General features: G+C 51.4%; 2 protein-coding genes across 4 annotated transcripts in view; one reads left to right on the top strand and one right to left on the bottom strand.

Annotated features, from left to right (window-relative positions):
- The window catches only part of LOC142243691 (tubulin delta chain-like), a 40022-nt gene extending 23560 nt beyond the window's left edge, over positions 1-16462 (top strand). The window contains exons 6-11 of the mRNA XM_075315850.1: positions 2563-2704; positions 6266-6451; positions 6533-6628; positions 6829-6904; positions 7468-7609; positions 7704-16462. Coding sequence (XP_075171965.1) covers positions 2563-2704; positions 6266-6451; positions 6533-6628; positions 6829-6904; positions 7468-7609; positions 7704-7939 — 878 coding nt within the window. The 3' untranslated portion in view covers positions 7940-16462. The remainder of the gene's footprint in view (positions 1-2562; positions 2705-6265; positions 6452-6532; positions 6629-6828; positions 6905-7467; positions 7610-7703) is intronic.
- Positions 11540-17361, bottom strand: part of KIF9 (kinesin family member 9) — a 42170-nt gene continuing 36348 nt past the window's right edge. For all 3 annotated transcript variants that reach the window (XM_075315849.1, XM_075315847.1, XM_075315846.1), the window contains 4 exons: positions 13612-13791; positions 12714-12829; positions 11885-11989; positions 11540-11759 (listed from right to left, as the gene is read on the bottom strand). In XM_075315849.1, the coding sequence (XP_075171964.1) occupies positions 11652-11759; positions 11885-11989; positions 12714-12829; positions 13612-13791 (509 nt within the window). In that variant the 3' untranslated portion in view covers positions 11540-11651. The remainder of the gene's footprint in view (positions 11760-11884; positions 11990-12713; positions 12830-13611; positions 13792-17361) is intronic.

Below are 17361 nucleotides of genomic sequence, written 5' to 3' on the forward strand. Positions count from 1 at the left end.
TGGGGGCATCATACTGTGTGTGTGCGGTCTGTGGGGGCATCATACTGTGTGTGTGCGGTCTGTGGGGGCATCATACTGTGCGTGTGCGGTCTGTGGGGGCATCATACTGTGCGTGTGCGGTCTGTGGGGGCATCATACTGTGCGTGTGCGGTCTGTGGGGGCATCATACTGTGTGTGTGCGGTCTGTGGGGGCATCATACTGTGTGTGTGCGGTCTGTGGGGGCATCATACTGTGTATGTGCGGTCTGTGGGGGCATCATACTGTGTATGTGCGGTCTGTGGGGGCATCATACTGTGTATGTGCGGTCTGTGGGGGCATCATACTGTGTATGTGCGGTCTGTGGGGGCATCATACTGTGTGTGCGGTCTGTGGGGGCATCATACTGTGTTTCTCCGGTCCTTGGGGGCATCATACTGTGTGTGTGTGTGGTCTGTGGGGGCATCATACTGTGTGTCTCTGGTCCTTGGGGGCATCATACTGTGTGTGTGCGGTCTGTGGGGGCATCATACTGTGTGTGCGATCTTTGGGGGCATCATACTGTGTGTGTGCGGTCTGTGGGGGCACCATACTGTGTGTGTGCGGTCTGTGGGGGCACCATACTGTGTGTGTGCGGTCTGTGGGGGCACCATACTGTGTGTGTGTGCGGTCTGTGGGGGCACCATACTGTGTGTGCGGTCTGTGGGGGCATCATACTGTGTGTGCGGTCTGTGGGGGCATCATACTGTGTGTCTCGGGTCCTTGGGGGCATCATACTGTGTGTGTGGTCTGTGGGGGCATCATACTGTGTGTGCGGTCTGTGGGGGCACCATACTGTGTGTGTGCGGTCTGTGGGGGCATCATACTGTGTGTGCGGTCTGTGGGGGCATCATACTGTGTGTGTGCGGTCTGTGGGGGCATCATACTGTGTGTGTGCGGTCTGTGGGGGCATCATACTGTGTATGTGCGGTCTGTGGGGGCATCATACTGTGTGTGTGCGGTCTGTGGGGGCATCATACTGTGTGTGTGCGGTCTGTGGGGGCATCATACTGTGTATGTGCGGTTTGTGGGGGCATCATACTGTGTGTGCGGTCTGTGGGGGCATCATACTGTGTGTGTGCGGTCTGTGGGGGCATCATACTGTGTATGTGCGGTCTCTGGGGGCATCATACTGTGTGTGTGCGGTCTGTGGGGGCATCATACTGTGAGTGTGCGGTCTGTGGGGGCATCATACTGTGTATGTGCGGTTTCTGGGGGCATCATACTGTGTATGTGCGGTCTGTGGGGGCATCATACTGTGTGTGTGCGGTCTGTGGGGGCATCATACTGTGTGTGTGCGGTCTGTGGGGGCATCATACTGTGTGTGCGGTCTGTGGGGGCATCATACTGTGTGTGTGCGGTCATCATACTGTGCGTGTGCGGTCTGTGGGGGCATCATACTGTGCGTGTGCGGTCTGTGGGGGCATCATACTGTGTGTGCGGTCTGTGGGGGCATCATACTGTGTGTGTGCGGTCATCATACTGTGTGTGTGCGGTCTGTGGGGGCATCATACTGTGTGTGTGCGGTCTGTGGGGGCATCATACTGTGCGTGTGCGGTCTGTGGGGGCATCATACTGTGCGTGTGCGGTCTGTGGGGGCATCATACTGTGTGTGTGCGGTCATCATACTGTGTGTGTGCGGTCTGTGGGGGCATCATACTGTGTGTGTGCGGTCTGTGGGGGCATCATACTGTGTGTGTGCGGTCTGTGGGGGCATCATACTGTGTGTGTGCGGTCTGTGGGGGCATCATACTGTGTGTGTGCGGTCTGTGGGGGCATCATACTGTGTGTGTGCGGTCTGTGGGGGCATCATACTGTGTGTGTGCGGTCTGTGGGGGCATCATACTGTGTGTGTGGGGGCATCATACTGTGTGTGTGGGGGCATCATACTGTGTGTGTGCGGTCTGTGGGGGCATCATACTGTGTGTGTGCGGTCTGTGGGGGCATCATACTGTGTGTGTGCGGTCTGTGGGGGCATCATACTGTGTGTGTGCGGTCTGTGGGGGCATCATACTGTGTGTGTGCGGTCTGTGGGGGCATCATACTGTGTGTGTGGGGGCATCATACTGTGTGTGTGGGGGCATCATACTGTGTGTGTGGGGGCATCATACTGTGTGTGTGCGGTCTGTGGGGGCATCATACTGTGTGTGTGCGGTCTGTGGGGGCATCATACTGTGTGTGTGCGGTCTGTGGGGGCATCATACTGTGTGTGTGCGGTCTGTGGGGGCATCATACTGTGTGAGAACACTAATGGTCTTTAATAGGACCATGTTTTGTGTGGGCGGACGCCAAGGACTGGGCAAGGTTAAGATGGTGGCGTAAAGCTGCCTCTGCGCTGTTTGTGAGACCTTGTGATCAGCACAGATAACCCACAGAGGGGTCAGGTGTGGATCCGTGGATGGGGTATGGGTGGGCACACCACCGTTTTGTGCATTTCTTGAGGAGAGCCGAGCACTGCGGGAAGGGTCATTGCTCATTTGCTTCAATGATTGACTTCACATTATCTACTAAACCAACATGGAGCTTGTCCCTTGTTCTCCGCTCAGGTCTGGGCTCTCGCTTATGTGAAGAGATAAGAGAAGCGTATCCCGCGGGGTATATATTATCTGTGACCGCAGCACCACACGAAACCGGCGACTCGCCCCTCCAGCATTATAACTCACTACTGTGTCTGGCCTGGATGCAAAGGTAACACAATACGAGGCGTGGCACTGCCACGTGGTCCTGTCCGGTGCTGCAGGGATTTATTCCTTGCATACAGCACTGGGGTCACTTGCACAGCTGCACTCATAGATTTGCTTTTCTAGGTACTGCATTGGTTTATTCTCACCACTGTATATATTTATTCACTTGTTTATAGCGCACCAATCACCGGGATTTTTGTATATAACCGAAAGCCGGTGCTATACTGGCACTATCAGGCTGATTCTATACATACAGTGCTATACTGGCGCTATCAGGCTGATTCTATACATACAGTGCTATGCTGGCACTATCAGGATGATTCTATACATACAGTGCTATACTGGCACTATCAGGCTGATTCTATACATACAGTGCTATACTGGCACTATCAGGCTGATTCTATACATACAGTGCTATACTGGCGTTATCAGGCTGATTCTATACATACAGTGCTATACTGGCACTATCAGGCTGATTCTATACATACAGTGCTATACTGGCACTATCAGGCTGATTCTATACATACAGTGCTATACTGGCACTATCAGGCTGATTCTATACATACAGCGCTATACTGGCACTATCAGGCTGATTCTATACATACAGTGCTATACTGGCACTATCAGGCTGATTCTATACATACAGTGCTATACTGGCACTATCAGGCTGATTCTATACATACAGTGCTATACTGGTGCTATCAGGCTGAGTCTATACATACAGTGCTATACTGGTACTATCAGGCTGATTCTATACATACAGTGCTATACTGGCACTATCATGCTGATTCTATACATACAGTGCTATACTGGCACTATCAGGCTGAGTCTATACATACAGTGCTATACTGGTACTATCAGGCTGAGTCTATACATACAGTGCTATACTGGCACTATCAGGCTGAGTCTATACATACAGTGCTATACTGGCACTATCAGGCAGAGTCTATACATACAGTGCTATGCTGGCACTATCAGGCTGATTCTATACATACAGTGCTATGCTGGCACTATCAGTCTGATTCTATACATACAGTGCTATACTGGCGCTATCAGGCTGATTCTATACATACAGTGCTATACTGGCACTATCAGGCTGATTCTATACATACAGTGCTATGCTGGCACTATCAGGCTGATTCTATACATACAGTGCTATACTGGCGCTATCAGGCTGAGTCTATACATACCATTAGTGGTCAGCTCGGATGTTTAGGCTTTCAAATCCAAGAAAGTAAACTTTAAAAAATCGTCAGCTTCTTGAGTGGCATTTGCAACGGAGCAGATAATATATGGGTGTGTATTTATATGGATCCCCACCCCCGCTGCCTGTTGTTCCTCCCTCTCTCTGTTCTCTATGCTAATGTTACTATTCATCTTTTTCGTCACTAAGATGGCGTCTGTGCATAGCGCTTATCTCCGGCGTCATCTTTGTGAAGATCGTGTTACCCCTCTGTTATTCTAGTCTTGCGGCAGAGAGGGCGGTGCATGCGCCCTCACTTCTTCTGCTCTCGTGACCGCGTGAGTGTGCGCGGTCACAACAGGAGTGGAGAATAGCTGACTGTAGCGATTAGCTGCAGAAGAGGACACCGTGCTTCCCCAGGACACCGTGCCGCCCCAGGCCCCCCAGGACACCGTGCCTCCCCCGGACACAGTGCCTCCCCCGGACACAGTGCCTCCCCCGGACACAGTGCCTCCCCCGGACACAGTGCCTCCCCCGGACACAGTGCCTCCCCCGGACACCGTGCCTCCCCAGGACACCGTGCCTCCCCAAGACACCGTGCCGCCCCAGGACACCGTGCCTCCCCAAGACACCGTGCCGCCCCAGGACACCGTGCCTCCCCAGGACACCGTGCCTCCCCAGGACACCGTGCTTCCCCAGGACACCGTGCCTCCCCAAGACACCGTGCCTCCCCCGGACACCGTGCCTCCCCCGGACACCGTGCCGCCCCAAGACACCGTGCCGCCCCAAGACACCGTGCCGCCCCAGGACACCGTGCCGCCCCAGGACACCGTGCCGCCCCAGGACACCGTGCCGCCCCAGGACACCGTGCCGCCCCAGGACACCAGGATCTTCACAAAGATGGCACCGGAGATGAACGCTATGCGCAGGCACCAACTCTTAGACACCATCTTAGTGACAAAAAAGATGAATAGTAACATTAGCATAGAGAACAGAGATGAAGGAACAGGCAGGGGGCGGAAATCCATATGAATACCCATCCATTTATTTTCTGCTCCGCTGCAACTGCCTCTTAAGAAGCTGATGATTTTTTAAAGTTTACTTTCTTGGATTTGAAAGCCTAAACATCCGAGCTGACCACTACAGGTCTGTATAGACTCAGCCTGATAGTGCCAGTATAGCACTGGCTTTTAGCTTGTATACGAAAATCCTGATGATTGGTTCCCTTTAAATAATATTCAGGGTTAAAACCATTAACTTTTTTAGGCACTGCAATGGGGTCCTCACCACTGTTGTAGTCATGGATTTACTATTTTACATTGTGCAGTGGAGTCATTTGCATAGTTTGTCGTATTTTTGCAGTGAAGAGTGCACTGCTGCATTCATTTATTCACTGGGTTGGGTTAGAGCAGTTTTTCACTTTTTTAGGCACCGCAGTGGGGTCTTCACTAGTGCTCCAGTCATGGACTTACTATTTTACATTGTGCAGTGGGGTCATGTGCATAGTTTGAATCATGTCTTTGCTTTGGAGAGTTTGTCACTGCTGCACTCATTTCTACATTGGGTTGGGTTAGAGCAATTATTCACTTTTTAGGTATTGCATTGGGGTACTGACCAGTACTGAAGTTATAGATTCACCCCTTTACATACTGCACAGGTGCAATAATGTATTTGCTTTTCTAGGTACGGTCATGGGTTTACACAGCTGCACTTATTTATTCACTAGTTTAGGTAATTTTACAGGGTTAGGTCTATTCATTTTTTAGGTACCGTAGTGGGGTCCACACTAGTGCTAGAGTCATGGACTTACTGTTTTACATTCTGTAGTGAGTCATCTGTGTAGTGTAGCTGCAATCATATCGTTGCTTTGGCTTTATTGTAATTGCTGCAGTCCTTGTACTAGTTTAGGTAATACAGGGTCAGAGCAATTAATATTTTTTGGTATCGCCACGGGGTCCATACCCATGCCGCAGGCATGGCTTCACTCCTTTATGTACTGTAGTCTTTCACTGGTAATGTAATATATGGATATAAAGCAGATCCAATGTCCCCACCTTACCCTTCCCCCATGTTCTGTTAAGATATTGTTATTTCCCTCTGTACTAGTCTTGTCTATTGTAACTTGTATATGTATTCTGTGTGTAACCCCTTCTCATGTACAGCACCATGAAATCAATGGTGCTCTATAAATAAATATTAATAGTTATTTTTATGTAAATAAGATGTCATGATAATATATAATGAACTATTGTCAATATGATGTAATACTTGACAATATAAATCCAATAAAAAATTGTTAAAAAAAAATAGAGAAAATAATCCTTTTTAGGTACCATAATAGGGTCTCATTCAGCCCTACAATTACTTTTTCTAACATTTCAGGTTCTGTGATGGGATCCTTCTGTTCCAGAATGATGAGGTAATGAAGAGAGCGACCTCTCTGGTTGAGAAGAAGACCTTCACTGCGTCTGGGCTTCAGCCATCCGTCTCCCTCACTTCCATGAACACGCACATTGCCTCCTGTCTGGTGGGGCTCTTCTGTCCTGTATATTCGCTGAGGACAAGAAGGTGCAGTCTTCTGAAGGGTCCAGTGTGGGGTGATGAAATATTGGGTGGGTTGTCACTGACGTCTCGTTCGTGTCACATCAGTTCGGTGAGTGTAGGCCTCGAGCCCTGGGAGCTGATCCGCTGTCTATGTCCGATGTCCACCATGAAGTTCCTCCACACATCTGTGGTCTGCAGCAGGTGAGGGGCTCCTTTACTGAATTCTCTCTCCTGCAATGTTGATAGCTCGTGTGACCATCGCAGCCTGATGATACCAAGAAGCTCTCCTACTATAGACCCTCACTAAATGCTGGAGGTCCTAGTAGCCGGACCCCTGGTAATCTGCTCAGAAGAATGGCGGATGTTGTTAATTTCCCTGGTTCTTATCATTGTATTCGCAGAGGAGCGGCCTCCTGGGACAAGGTGACGAGCTCGGTGGTGCAGACCATCCCTCGGGCCAATCCACGCGGACAGCTGGTATCCTTTCTGGAGCTAAGATATAGCGTTACTCCTCCTAACTTTCTAGAAGTTCTAAAATAATCACAATGTCACTTCAAATATGAATATTCCGGATGCAGCTTTGGGAGTGACTGGAGTACAGCACTGCCCTTCTGTGTAAATGTAGAGTACGTTTACAGATACTTACCTGCATTGTGCACGGGTAATGCTGCAGTCACATCCAGAGCTGCATGCGGCCACTGCTCACATCCTAAGGGCTCGGCCGGGATCTCGTGACGCAGAACGCCGCGCAGCACGATTATAATATAGACCCCGGAGTCACCGCCATCTTTTAACTCCTTCTCGACATCGCGTGTGTAGATGTATGGGGCGGGCTCAGGAGCTGAGCCTGCACCGTACTCCAAGGAAGAGATTAGGAATGATCCGCGTTGGACGGGGTTCAGTTCTCGTGGTCTGTGCAGCCATTTCTCGGCTCTTTCTGGGATGTCACCCAGCTTTCCCGGGCTCCTGAGTGCAAGTAAGGCAGCAGCCGGCGCTGTGTCTCCATGATCCGTTGCTCTCGTTAACGCTCCCCCGCCCAGCATCACAGTCTGTCCGTATTGGCGGTGGCTCGTAACTCCCAGGACTATCCTTTCCTGCTGTCGCGGGACGCGGTGCTTATGAAGCTGAGGCAGGCGTACCGCTGTGTGTCGTGGAACCCCTCCCCCATTCATTGCTGGACCGGTGAGTGCGCCCGGGATATTGCGCTATAACCGACACGTCAGCGGCAGTGTAGCATTAATGACAATCATTCACATCTTGTGTTATCCTTTTGTAGACCCCCAGAATATTCTAGACCCCTCGTGTCAGAGCCATTCCTTGACGGTCTGCGCCAATCACTCCAGTGCAGCCGACCTGATGAGCGGCGTCCTATCTAAAGCCCGGGCAATGTACGACGCTGGCGCCTATCTGCACTGGTACCGGCGGTTCGGCTGTGAGGACCACCACTTCCAGATGTCCTTCGATACCCTGGACTCGGTGGTGGAGGAATACCGGGGTCTGGGGGTCCCGTGAGCGGCAAAGAATCCATGAGAGAAAAGAGCAGCCATGACTACGACGCCACGTAACCTCAGGACACGGATGTGCCGCCAGCACACGCCTGACACCGGTGAATCGTCCTGTTGTCCATTCCATCTCTTAGTTCTGTCTGGGTTTAGGAAAGCTGGGTGACGAGCAGCACGGCCACCGCTGAGGCCCCAGCTCTCCAAGTGTCCTGAATGGTAAATCTGCAGCTACACATATAGAGCTCTATGATAGAAAAGGGGTTAATGGTAATTTCATCACTAAAGGGTCAGTGGCAGCATTGTTTCTGGTCTTTGGCTTCTAAACGGAGTTAAAGGGGGGCTCCGCTGAGTAGGGGGAGACCCCGTGTTATGTATGGTGGAAATGTAACACCGCCATAAGCCTCATAGTCACAAGTGTCGGGCGGGCCGGATATATGTAATGAAGCGACTGCGTGGTCAGGTGATCACCCAGCTTTCCATCACCCAGATGGGACTAACAATGGCGACTCACTACACCGTGCGGTCACGCTCGCTGATTCTTCCCTGTATCTTCTTCTTATATGCAGTATATTTATTAATATTTTTTTTATAACCAGAAAAAGTTTATTAAAGCCTTAATATTTTTCATTGTTTGTGGGAAGATTTAGTGACCGAACACCAAAAATACGAATTCATTGGAAACTGTCAGTGTCAAGGGAGAAATTTGGGTAAGGCTGCTAATGGAGTCTTTGTTCAGGGCACCAGAGGCGCGGGGCCAAATCAGGTATCTGCGCAGATATAATGAGACTCAATAATGAACTCAGGACATGTTCTCTGATTGAGCCCAGATCTTACCCAAATTTCTGCCTTCACATCAGCAAGTATGTGGACAGACAGGAGGGGGGGAGTGCGCATTGCAAGAGACGACTGTACAGGGTCCGCTAAAAAGATGGCGTCTCTGAATGCAAATCACCGGCGTGAGCTCAGTGCAGACCCTGGACGAGGGCAGAGGTGGGATTTCAGCTCTGAAGTCTGCATAACTGCTAATGTAAATGTATGCGTCAAGGGAATATGTGCTGAGGGGCCTGTAATATGCATCTGGTCGACGGTCACCCCCCTCCCCCCATCCAGACAGGCTGTTCCAATAAACCTTCCCCCCCCATCAAGACTGGCTGACGATCCCTCCACCAACCCCTTCCTCCCGCCCATTTAAACAGATTGGGGGTGGGTCAATCTAGACTGGCCCATGGTTCCCCCCCCCCCCCCCATCTAGACAGGGCAACGGCCCCCCCATCTAGTCTGGCCAATGCTCCCCCATTTAGACTGTCTCCCCCACCTTCAATCTAGGCAGACAGCCCAACTGTCTACCCCCCTCCCCCCAACTAAACTGGCAGACGCTCCCCCCACATTCTAGGTAGGCTGACTCCCACCCCATCTACATGCGCCCCCCAATCTAGACAGGCCAACGGGCTGACAGTCCTCCCTCCATCTAGACTGGCTGACGCTCTTCCAATCCAACCCCTCACCTAGACTGGCTGATACTCTCCCAAACCCCCTCCCCCCCCCTTCCCTCTATACGGGCCAATACTCTTTCTCCCCCCCCCTCCTCCTCCCCTTCCAAACTGGCGGCCGATGATCCCCCCCCATCTAGACGGGCCGATGGTCTCCCACCCTCTACATGGTCACCCCCCCATCTAGTAAAGGCCAACTGTCTCCAACCACCTAGACGGGCTGACGGTCCCTTCCCCATGTAGACAGGCCAACAGTCCCCCCCCCCCTCCCCCATCTAGATGCTCTGCCCCACCCCTCTTCCCCATCTAGTCGGATTGCCAATTCCCCCCCCTCCCCCATCTAGACGGGCCAACAATCCCTCCACATCTGGACGAGTGATCATGCACCTGCCGCCATTACTGACAAGTGAGCACAATGCGCGGATTCTTAGCCAGTGTAAGATGTGCTGCCGACAATACGCACAATCTGCAGGGACAGAACCCACATATTAATGATTGCACCACAAGCTAGCACCTATCCATGTGTACATGTCCCCCTAAGTGATCGGGCAGAGTGACAGCGACAGGTACAGTCATCCACAGATCTGCCGCACCGTCCATCCTCTCTATCACTCCCCGCACTCATCTCTGTGGTCATGGAGGACGCAGAGTGATCAGGATCCTACAGGAACAACGCCGGGGACCACGGAGGCGAGAAAACACTGGACCACCAGGAACAAGGATAAACACTTCACTAGGAATCTGAAAAAATAAGCAAATAGATGCCCCAGACAACCAGGATGGTTCATTAACCCCTCAATGCCCTAGACCACCAGGATCCTTACATGAACCCCCTTACTATAATAGACCACCAATGACACTGTATATATATATATAAACAAAACCTCATTGCACCCAACAGAGATTCTAGTATTAACTACTTCACTACCCTAGACCACCGGGGCACCTTACACTGACCCTTTTACTGTCCTAGACCACCTACCAGAGATCTGAACACTAATACACTCACTGCACTAGACCACCAGGGTTCCTGGAATTGACAAACTGTCCTACACAACCAAGCATGAGGCTATGAAGACCACTAGGGATCCTTATTCTAAGCCCTCAAAGTCACCAGGAATTACAGTGATTATCTCTAATTATCTCACTACCCTAGACCACCAGGGAATCTTTCACTAACTGTTTCACGACTTCAACTGATCCCCTCAATGGAGACTGTTGTGAATACGTTTTCCAGTTTGGGGCTCCCTCTTCTGGTCAGTGCTGGCGGTACAGTTGATGTGTGGAATGAAAGCCACACACCTTTGGAGGACTGGCAATCAGGGTCAGATTGGGACTATATAACTGACTCGTTTTCTCTTGTTAATTGCCGGTGGTCAATGTCTCCTGTGTGTTAAGGACATTCTGTAACCAGCTCTGCTCACTACCAGAACTTCTCTCAGATAAGTGGTATTTGTACCTCTGCTGTTTGTTTTCCACTTTCATGCTCAGTCCCTCATCTGTATTAGTGTTTTTGGATTCCAGTAACATCAGAGTGCTGATACAGTGGGGGAGAGGTTGTGTGACCTCAGGTTTTTTTTATATCAGTAGTGCTGGTATATATTAGGGTTTTTATGGTTGCAGACAGTGTTCCTTCCTATCCTTTTCTATAAAGATAGTTTGGGCCTCACCTTTGCTGAATCTGTCTTTTCTAGCTTTGTATTGTGTTTCTCTATATCACCGTAGCCTTTACATGTGGGGGGCTATCTATCTATCTTTGGGGACTGCTCCGAGGCAGATTAGCTTTCTTATATCTCTATCTGTGAGAATATTTAGTTCTCTGTGTCGCTGTGTCGAGGCGTCCAGGTCATTGTAGGCTCGTCCACGGCTACTTCTAGTTGTGTGTCAGGATTAGGTCTGCAGTCCGTTAAGGTTCCAGCCACTCTGTTACCTTTTTGGGATTCCGCATTTTTTGATCCTCCTCGGTCCCTGAATCATAACAGGAGACCACCAGAGATTATCCTTTCACTATCCTAGACCACTAAGGGTAACAATAACTGCTATCTCCCCTAGCCCACCGTGGATGCAGACCGTACCCTTCCGTGTACTCTGGTCATTGATTTTCCTCTTAGAGACAGATGTGCTCTCCTGTCCGCGGTTTCTGTGGTCATCACCTTTATTACAGTATGATCGCGGGAGAAGTTTACAGTCTGTGGTCAGCGCGGCGCCCTCTGGTGGTGGGGCTGGCAGACGTTACCCGGCCATCAGCATGGAGGGGGGCTTGTTCTTCACGCTGCTGGTGATGGCTCCGGCTCTCTTCTTGGTGGGGGTGAGCTGAGCCTGGGCGCGGGTGTAGTTGTGCTGCAGGGAGAGATAACACTGTGAGCCCGGCCGCCCCGCTGTGAGCCCCGCCCGGCCCTGCTGTGAGCCCGGCCCAGCCCGCCCCGGTATATGGCGCCATCGTGAGCACAGATTTCGGCACTCACCTTTCGGTCGGTTTTGATTCTTGCGTTGTTGAATGGGAGCGACCCTGGAGGCTGCATTAGTAGCTCCTGCTGAAGCTTCTCACATCTCTCCTGGTCGTCTTCACCCTGTGAAATGGAAGATCATTAAATACTCTGTGCTGCTGTTGGGCTGATCTGGATTATTCATGAGATTATAGATTTGATAAGAATATTCGGCCGTCTTCACTCCCGGTGCCCCGGCCAGACGGTAATGTGTGCATTAAAAAGGGGTGATCCAGCTAAACTGACTTTCCACAGCTCTGTCTGAGGCTGCAGCAGGAGGCTCAGCGACTGTGGCTATGCTCGGGTGAGGCTCAGCAGTGGCGGCTCCTCGCGGGATGCTCGGCGACGGTGGCTCCCCGCGGGAGGCTCGGCGACGGCGTCTCCCCGCGGGAGGCTCGGCGACGGCGTCTCCCCGCGGGAGGCTCGGCGACGGCGTCTCCCCGCGGGAGGCTCGGCGACGGCGGCTCCCCGCGGGAGGCTCGGCGACGGCGGCTCTCCGCGGGAGGCTCAGGAGTGGCGGCTTGTTTCGGGAGGCTCGGCGACGGCGGCTCCCCGCGGGAGGCTCAGCAGTGGCGGCTTGTCGCGTGAGGCTCAGCAGTGGCGGCCTCTTGCCTGCTGCCTCTTCCCAGCACTCAGAGTGGTGACTGCTCTGCTTCGATACAGACTGGTTGCTAAAGCCACGCTCCCTGACGACAATTGTTACAATGTATCCAGCTGTTACCCTGGTAACATCATGAGTATCACAGGTGGAAATATTACGCGACCACAGGCTGCACGTCTATCTATGGAAGGCGGAGCAGAGACTCACCAGTGACAGGAGCTTATGTACGGGGATCATGGAGGGTCTCAGGGGGCTGGAGACCTTCACAGAATTCTGCACGTCCTCCGGGATGACGAACGATTCATTGTACCAAACCTCAAACTCTGTAAGACGAGCAGGAGACGTTATAATGCACATCCCCCTCCCCGGGGCCGGGATAATCCATTACCAGGTCTGAGCCGTCCCCCTGGGGCCGGGATAATCCATTACCAGGTCTGAGCCGTCCCCCGGGGCTGGGATAATCCATTACCAGGTCTGCGCTGTCCCCCTGGGGCCGGGATAATCCATTACCAGGTCTGAGCCGTCCCCATTACCAGGTCTGCGCTGTCCCCCCCGGGGCTGGGATAATCCATTACCAGGTCTGCGCTGTCCCCCCGGGGCCGGGATAATCCATTACCAGGTCTGCGCCGTCCCCTCCTACTCGTAATGTTTGTCCATAGGGATAAGCACACCGACCACTGCAGACAATCGCTGGAATCCACCTCCAGTTTGTGCTTACCATACTTTACCCTGCTGCCCTGCTCCATTAGCACTCGACTATGATCATTCATCCCTGATATTTTATATATTCCAGCAAAGCCTTAGATAGGACAATAATTAGACTCTCTCCCCTATGCTTTACACTGCAGCTCTGCTTGTTTTATGTAGGAGGATTATAAACTGGCAGGGAGAGACTAGATCAGGACACTGCTGCATATAAACAAGGAGGTGGAGCCAAACAAGGGGGAGGAAACTAGATGGAGATGGTGCCCCCCCACTGCTGAGGGACAGGGTGCAGTATCGGGGTAGAGTACAGAATAAGCAGCAGATCTCGGCTCTGATCTAAGGGCCCCGGACACATCCTTTGTCTGCTCGGTCCCGTGACCCTCGGGGGTCCGCAGCTCACCTGTAAGCAGCCGGCGCCGGCACTGATCCACCAGCTTCTGGCAGTACTGCACTTCAGCCTTCAGGTCCTGCAGCTGGTCGTAGTCGGCCCGGTACTGCTTCTTCAGGTCCTTCAGTCTGCAGATCAAACCGAACTCCTGCTCATCGATGATGACCTGACCCTCCTCACTGATGTACTCCCCTGAGCGGAGACAAGAGCGACAGAGACCAGACGGGGGCGCTACACCCCCCCCACAGGACAAGCGGCACTACAGGTACAGGTACAGCCGAGCACAGGACAAGGCACTACAGGTACAGCCGAGCACAGGACAAGGGGCACTACAGGTACAGCCGAGCACAGGACAAGGGGCACTACAGGTACAGCCGAGCACAGGACAAGGGGCACTACAGGTACAGCCGAGCACAGGACAAGGGGCACTACAGGTACAGCCGAGCACAGGACAAGAGCACTACAGATACAGCCGAGCACAGGACAAGAGGCACTACAGGTACAGCCGAGCACAGGACAAGGGCACTACAGGTACAGCCGAGCACAGGACAAGGGGCACTACAGGTACAGCCGAGCACAGGACAAGGGGCACTACAGGTACAGCCGAGCACAGGACAAGGGCACTACAGGTACAGCCGAGCACAGGACAAGGGGCACTACAGGTACAGCCGAGCACAGGACAAGAGGCACTACAGGTACAGCCGAGCACAGGACAAGGGCACTACAGGTACAGCCGAGCACAGGACAAGGGGCACTACAGGTACAGCCGAGCACAGGACCAGAGCACTACAGGTACAGCCGAGCACAGGACAAGGGCACTACAGGTATAGCCGAACACTGACAACATATGTTCCCTGACTGCTCGAGCAGAATAGTGAGTGCAGCTCTGGGGTGTAATACAGGAGGTAACTCAGGATCAGTAATGTAATATATGTATACAGCAGAATAGTGAGCGCAGCTCTGGAGTATACACTGCGTGCAGAATTATTAGGCAAGTTGTATTTTAGAGGATTTTTTTTATTATTGATCAAAAACTGTTCTCCATCAACCCAAAAGACTCATAAATATCAGCGCTTAATATTTTTGGCAGTTGGAGGGGTTTTTTAGATTTGGCTTCTTAGGAGGATTCTGTTTGTGCAGGTGACTATTACTGTGCAGAATTATTAGGCAACTTAATAAAAACCAAATATATTCCCATCTCACTTGTTTATTGTCACCAGGTAAACCAATATAACTGCACAAATTTAGAAATAAACATTTCTGACATGCAAAAACAAAACCTCAAAAAATTGAGTGCTCAGTATAGCCCCCTTTCTTTCTGATGACACTCAGCAGCGACCATCCATAGATCCTGTCATTGCTTGATCTGTTTACGATCCACATTGCGTGCAGCAGCCACCACAGCCTCCAGACACCACAGCCTCCAGCCACCACAGCCTCCAGACACTGCTCCCAGAGGTGGACTGTTTCCCCTCCCTGTAGATCTCACATTTTATGAGGGACCACAGGTTCTCTATGGGGTTCAGATCAGGTGAACAAGGGGGCCATGTCATTATTTTCCATCTTTTAGACCTTTACTGGCCGGCCACGCTGTGGAGTAGTTGGATGCATGTGATGGAGCATTGTCCTGCATGAAAATCATGGTTTTCTTAAGCGATAGCGACTTCTTCCTGTACCACTGCTTGAAGAAGTTGTCTTCCAGAAACTGGCAGTAGGTCTGGGAGTTGAGCTTCCTCCATCCTCAACCCGAAAAGGTCCCACAAGTTGATCTTTGATGACCCCAGCCCATACCAGTGCCCACCTCCACCTTGCTGTCGTCTGAGTTGGAGTGGAGCTTTCTGCCCTTTACTGATCCAGCCTCTGGCCCATCCATCTGCCCATCAAGAGTCACTCTCATTTCATCAGTCCATAAAACCTGACAAAAATCAGTCTTCAGATATTTCTTGGCCCAGTCTTAAGGTTTTATCTTATGTTTCTTGTTCAGAGGTGTGAGGTAAATCCAGAGATGACAATGAATTATGATCCAGTCCCTCCTGACAGGACATCCCCCCTCCCTTCTTTTGACACATCACCCGAATCCTTTGATGACTAGTGTCAAGAGAAAAGTGTCACATCTCAGTCACCCAGCAGAAGGCGATTAGATGAGCTGTGAACAGTGGACACAGGATGACCGCCTGCCGTGACCCTGTAACAGGAGTTTGTATCTCATTACCAGGCTTTGGAAGCCACCAGACAGAAAGACTCCGGTAAAATATGGTTAATATCTCGCAAGCCGTACGTCCCATAAATATGATAACCATAAAAATGGTGTCTCCGCATGCGGACGATGCTGGCACACCTTTTTTATGGGAGTGGGACTTTGGGAAGTACCCCAGGCGTGATATCGGCCAGTGGGGAACTAGCAGACAAGCCATGAGTCCTCTCGTTCTGCAGCTAAATTCATAACTGTCACAATGAGAGCATTGGCGTCTGCCTACGACGTTCCCAGGCAAAGTTATGGCCAATATCCCCTTTTTGGATATTATCCTGATTTCAGCCAGGGGTGGAGCAGTGCTCCCTCTGAGGTCACTAAGGTAGGAGGGGACAGGAATTAAGCCAGGATTGATAACCATAGTTCGGACATTTCAGCTGGTTCTTTGCTCGGGGGTCTGGTCGGGAAAGACCTGTGAGGGAGTTCCTGGAAACCTGGTCTACAGCGCCCCCCTGTGGCCAGACGCACAAGGTAACTGCTTGAACTGTATGCCTGCTTGTAAATCATGCTATATCTGTAACTGTACTCTGACCTATGTATATTCTGTAGATTCCCTATTGTATATATTGTAGTTTCTAGTGTGGCTTAGGCCGATTAAATTATATAATTAATCTTGGGCTGTTCTGTTATCTCGATCTTGAATCCCACGTCTGTGTGTTCGGCTAATAGTTACGGTAAATCGGTTGGTGGCAGCGAGTTGTGCCAAGGATCATTGTGGGGCGGCCAGTGAGATTCGGGGAGGTTTTTATATATTCCGTCCGCGGAGGTTGGGGGAATATATACCCTACTCTCACCGGGAACCCTTCAATAATCGGCATAAGTAGAATAGCGGCCTCCTTGCTTATTGTCGGGATATTCCATAATTGGCCTGACTATAAGAGGGGCGCTAGAGAGCGCGTCACGTGCTCTGTCTGTCGGTCGGGAGGTATAAAGGAGGGGCGTGACTCCCGCTTGTTACCCCCCGATCGTGACATTGGTGGCCAGCACGGGGGATTTCTGAGTGACTCCCCCGGCTGTTCGTGACAAGAGGTGGTGGTTTTTCAGCCTTCCTTACCTTGGCCATGCCTCTGAGTATGGCGCACCTTGTGCTTTTTGATACTCCAGTAACGTTGCAGCTCTGAAATATGGCCAAACTGGTGGCAAATGGCATCTTGGCAGCTTCACGCTTGATTTTCCTCAATTCATGGGCAGTTATTTTGCGCCTTTTTTGCCCAGCGCTTCTTGCGACCCTGTTGGTATTTGCCATGAAACGCTTGATTGTTCGGTGATCACGCTTCAAAAGTTTGGCAATTTCAAGACTGTTGCGTCTCTTTGCAAGACATCTCACAATATGGACTTTTCAGAGCCCGTCCAATCTCTCTTCTGACCCATTTTGCCAAAGGAAAGGAAGTTGCCTAATAATGAAGCACCCCTTATATAGGGTGTTGTGTCATTACACCGCACCCCTCCTCAATATAGAGAGGCACATCACCGGATTTACTTCATTGGTAGTTGGCTCTCAGCCTGTACAG

The sequence above is a fragment of the Anomaloglossus baeobatrachus genome, chromosome 6, assembly GCF_048569485.1.
Source record: "Anomaloglossus baeobatrachus isolate aAnoBae1 chromosome 6, aAnoBae1.hap1, whole genome shotgun sequence".
Taxonomy (NCBI): Eukaryota; Metazoa; Chordata; class Amphibia; order Anura; family Aromobatidae; genus Anomaloglossus; species Anomaloglossus baeobatrachus.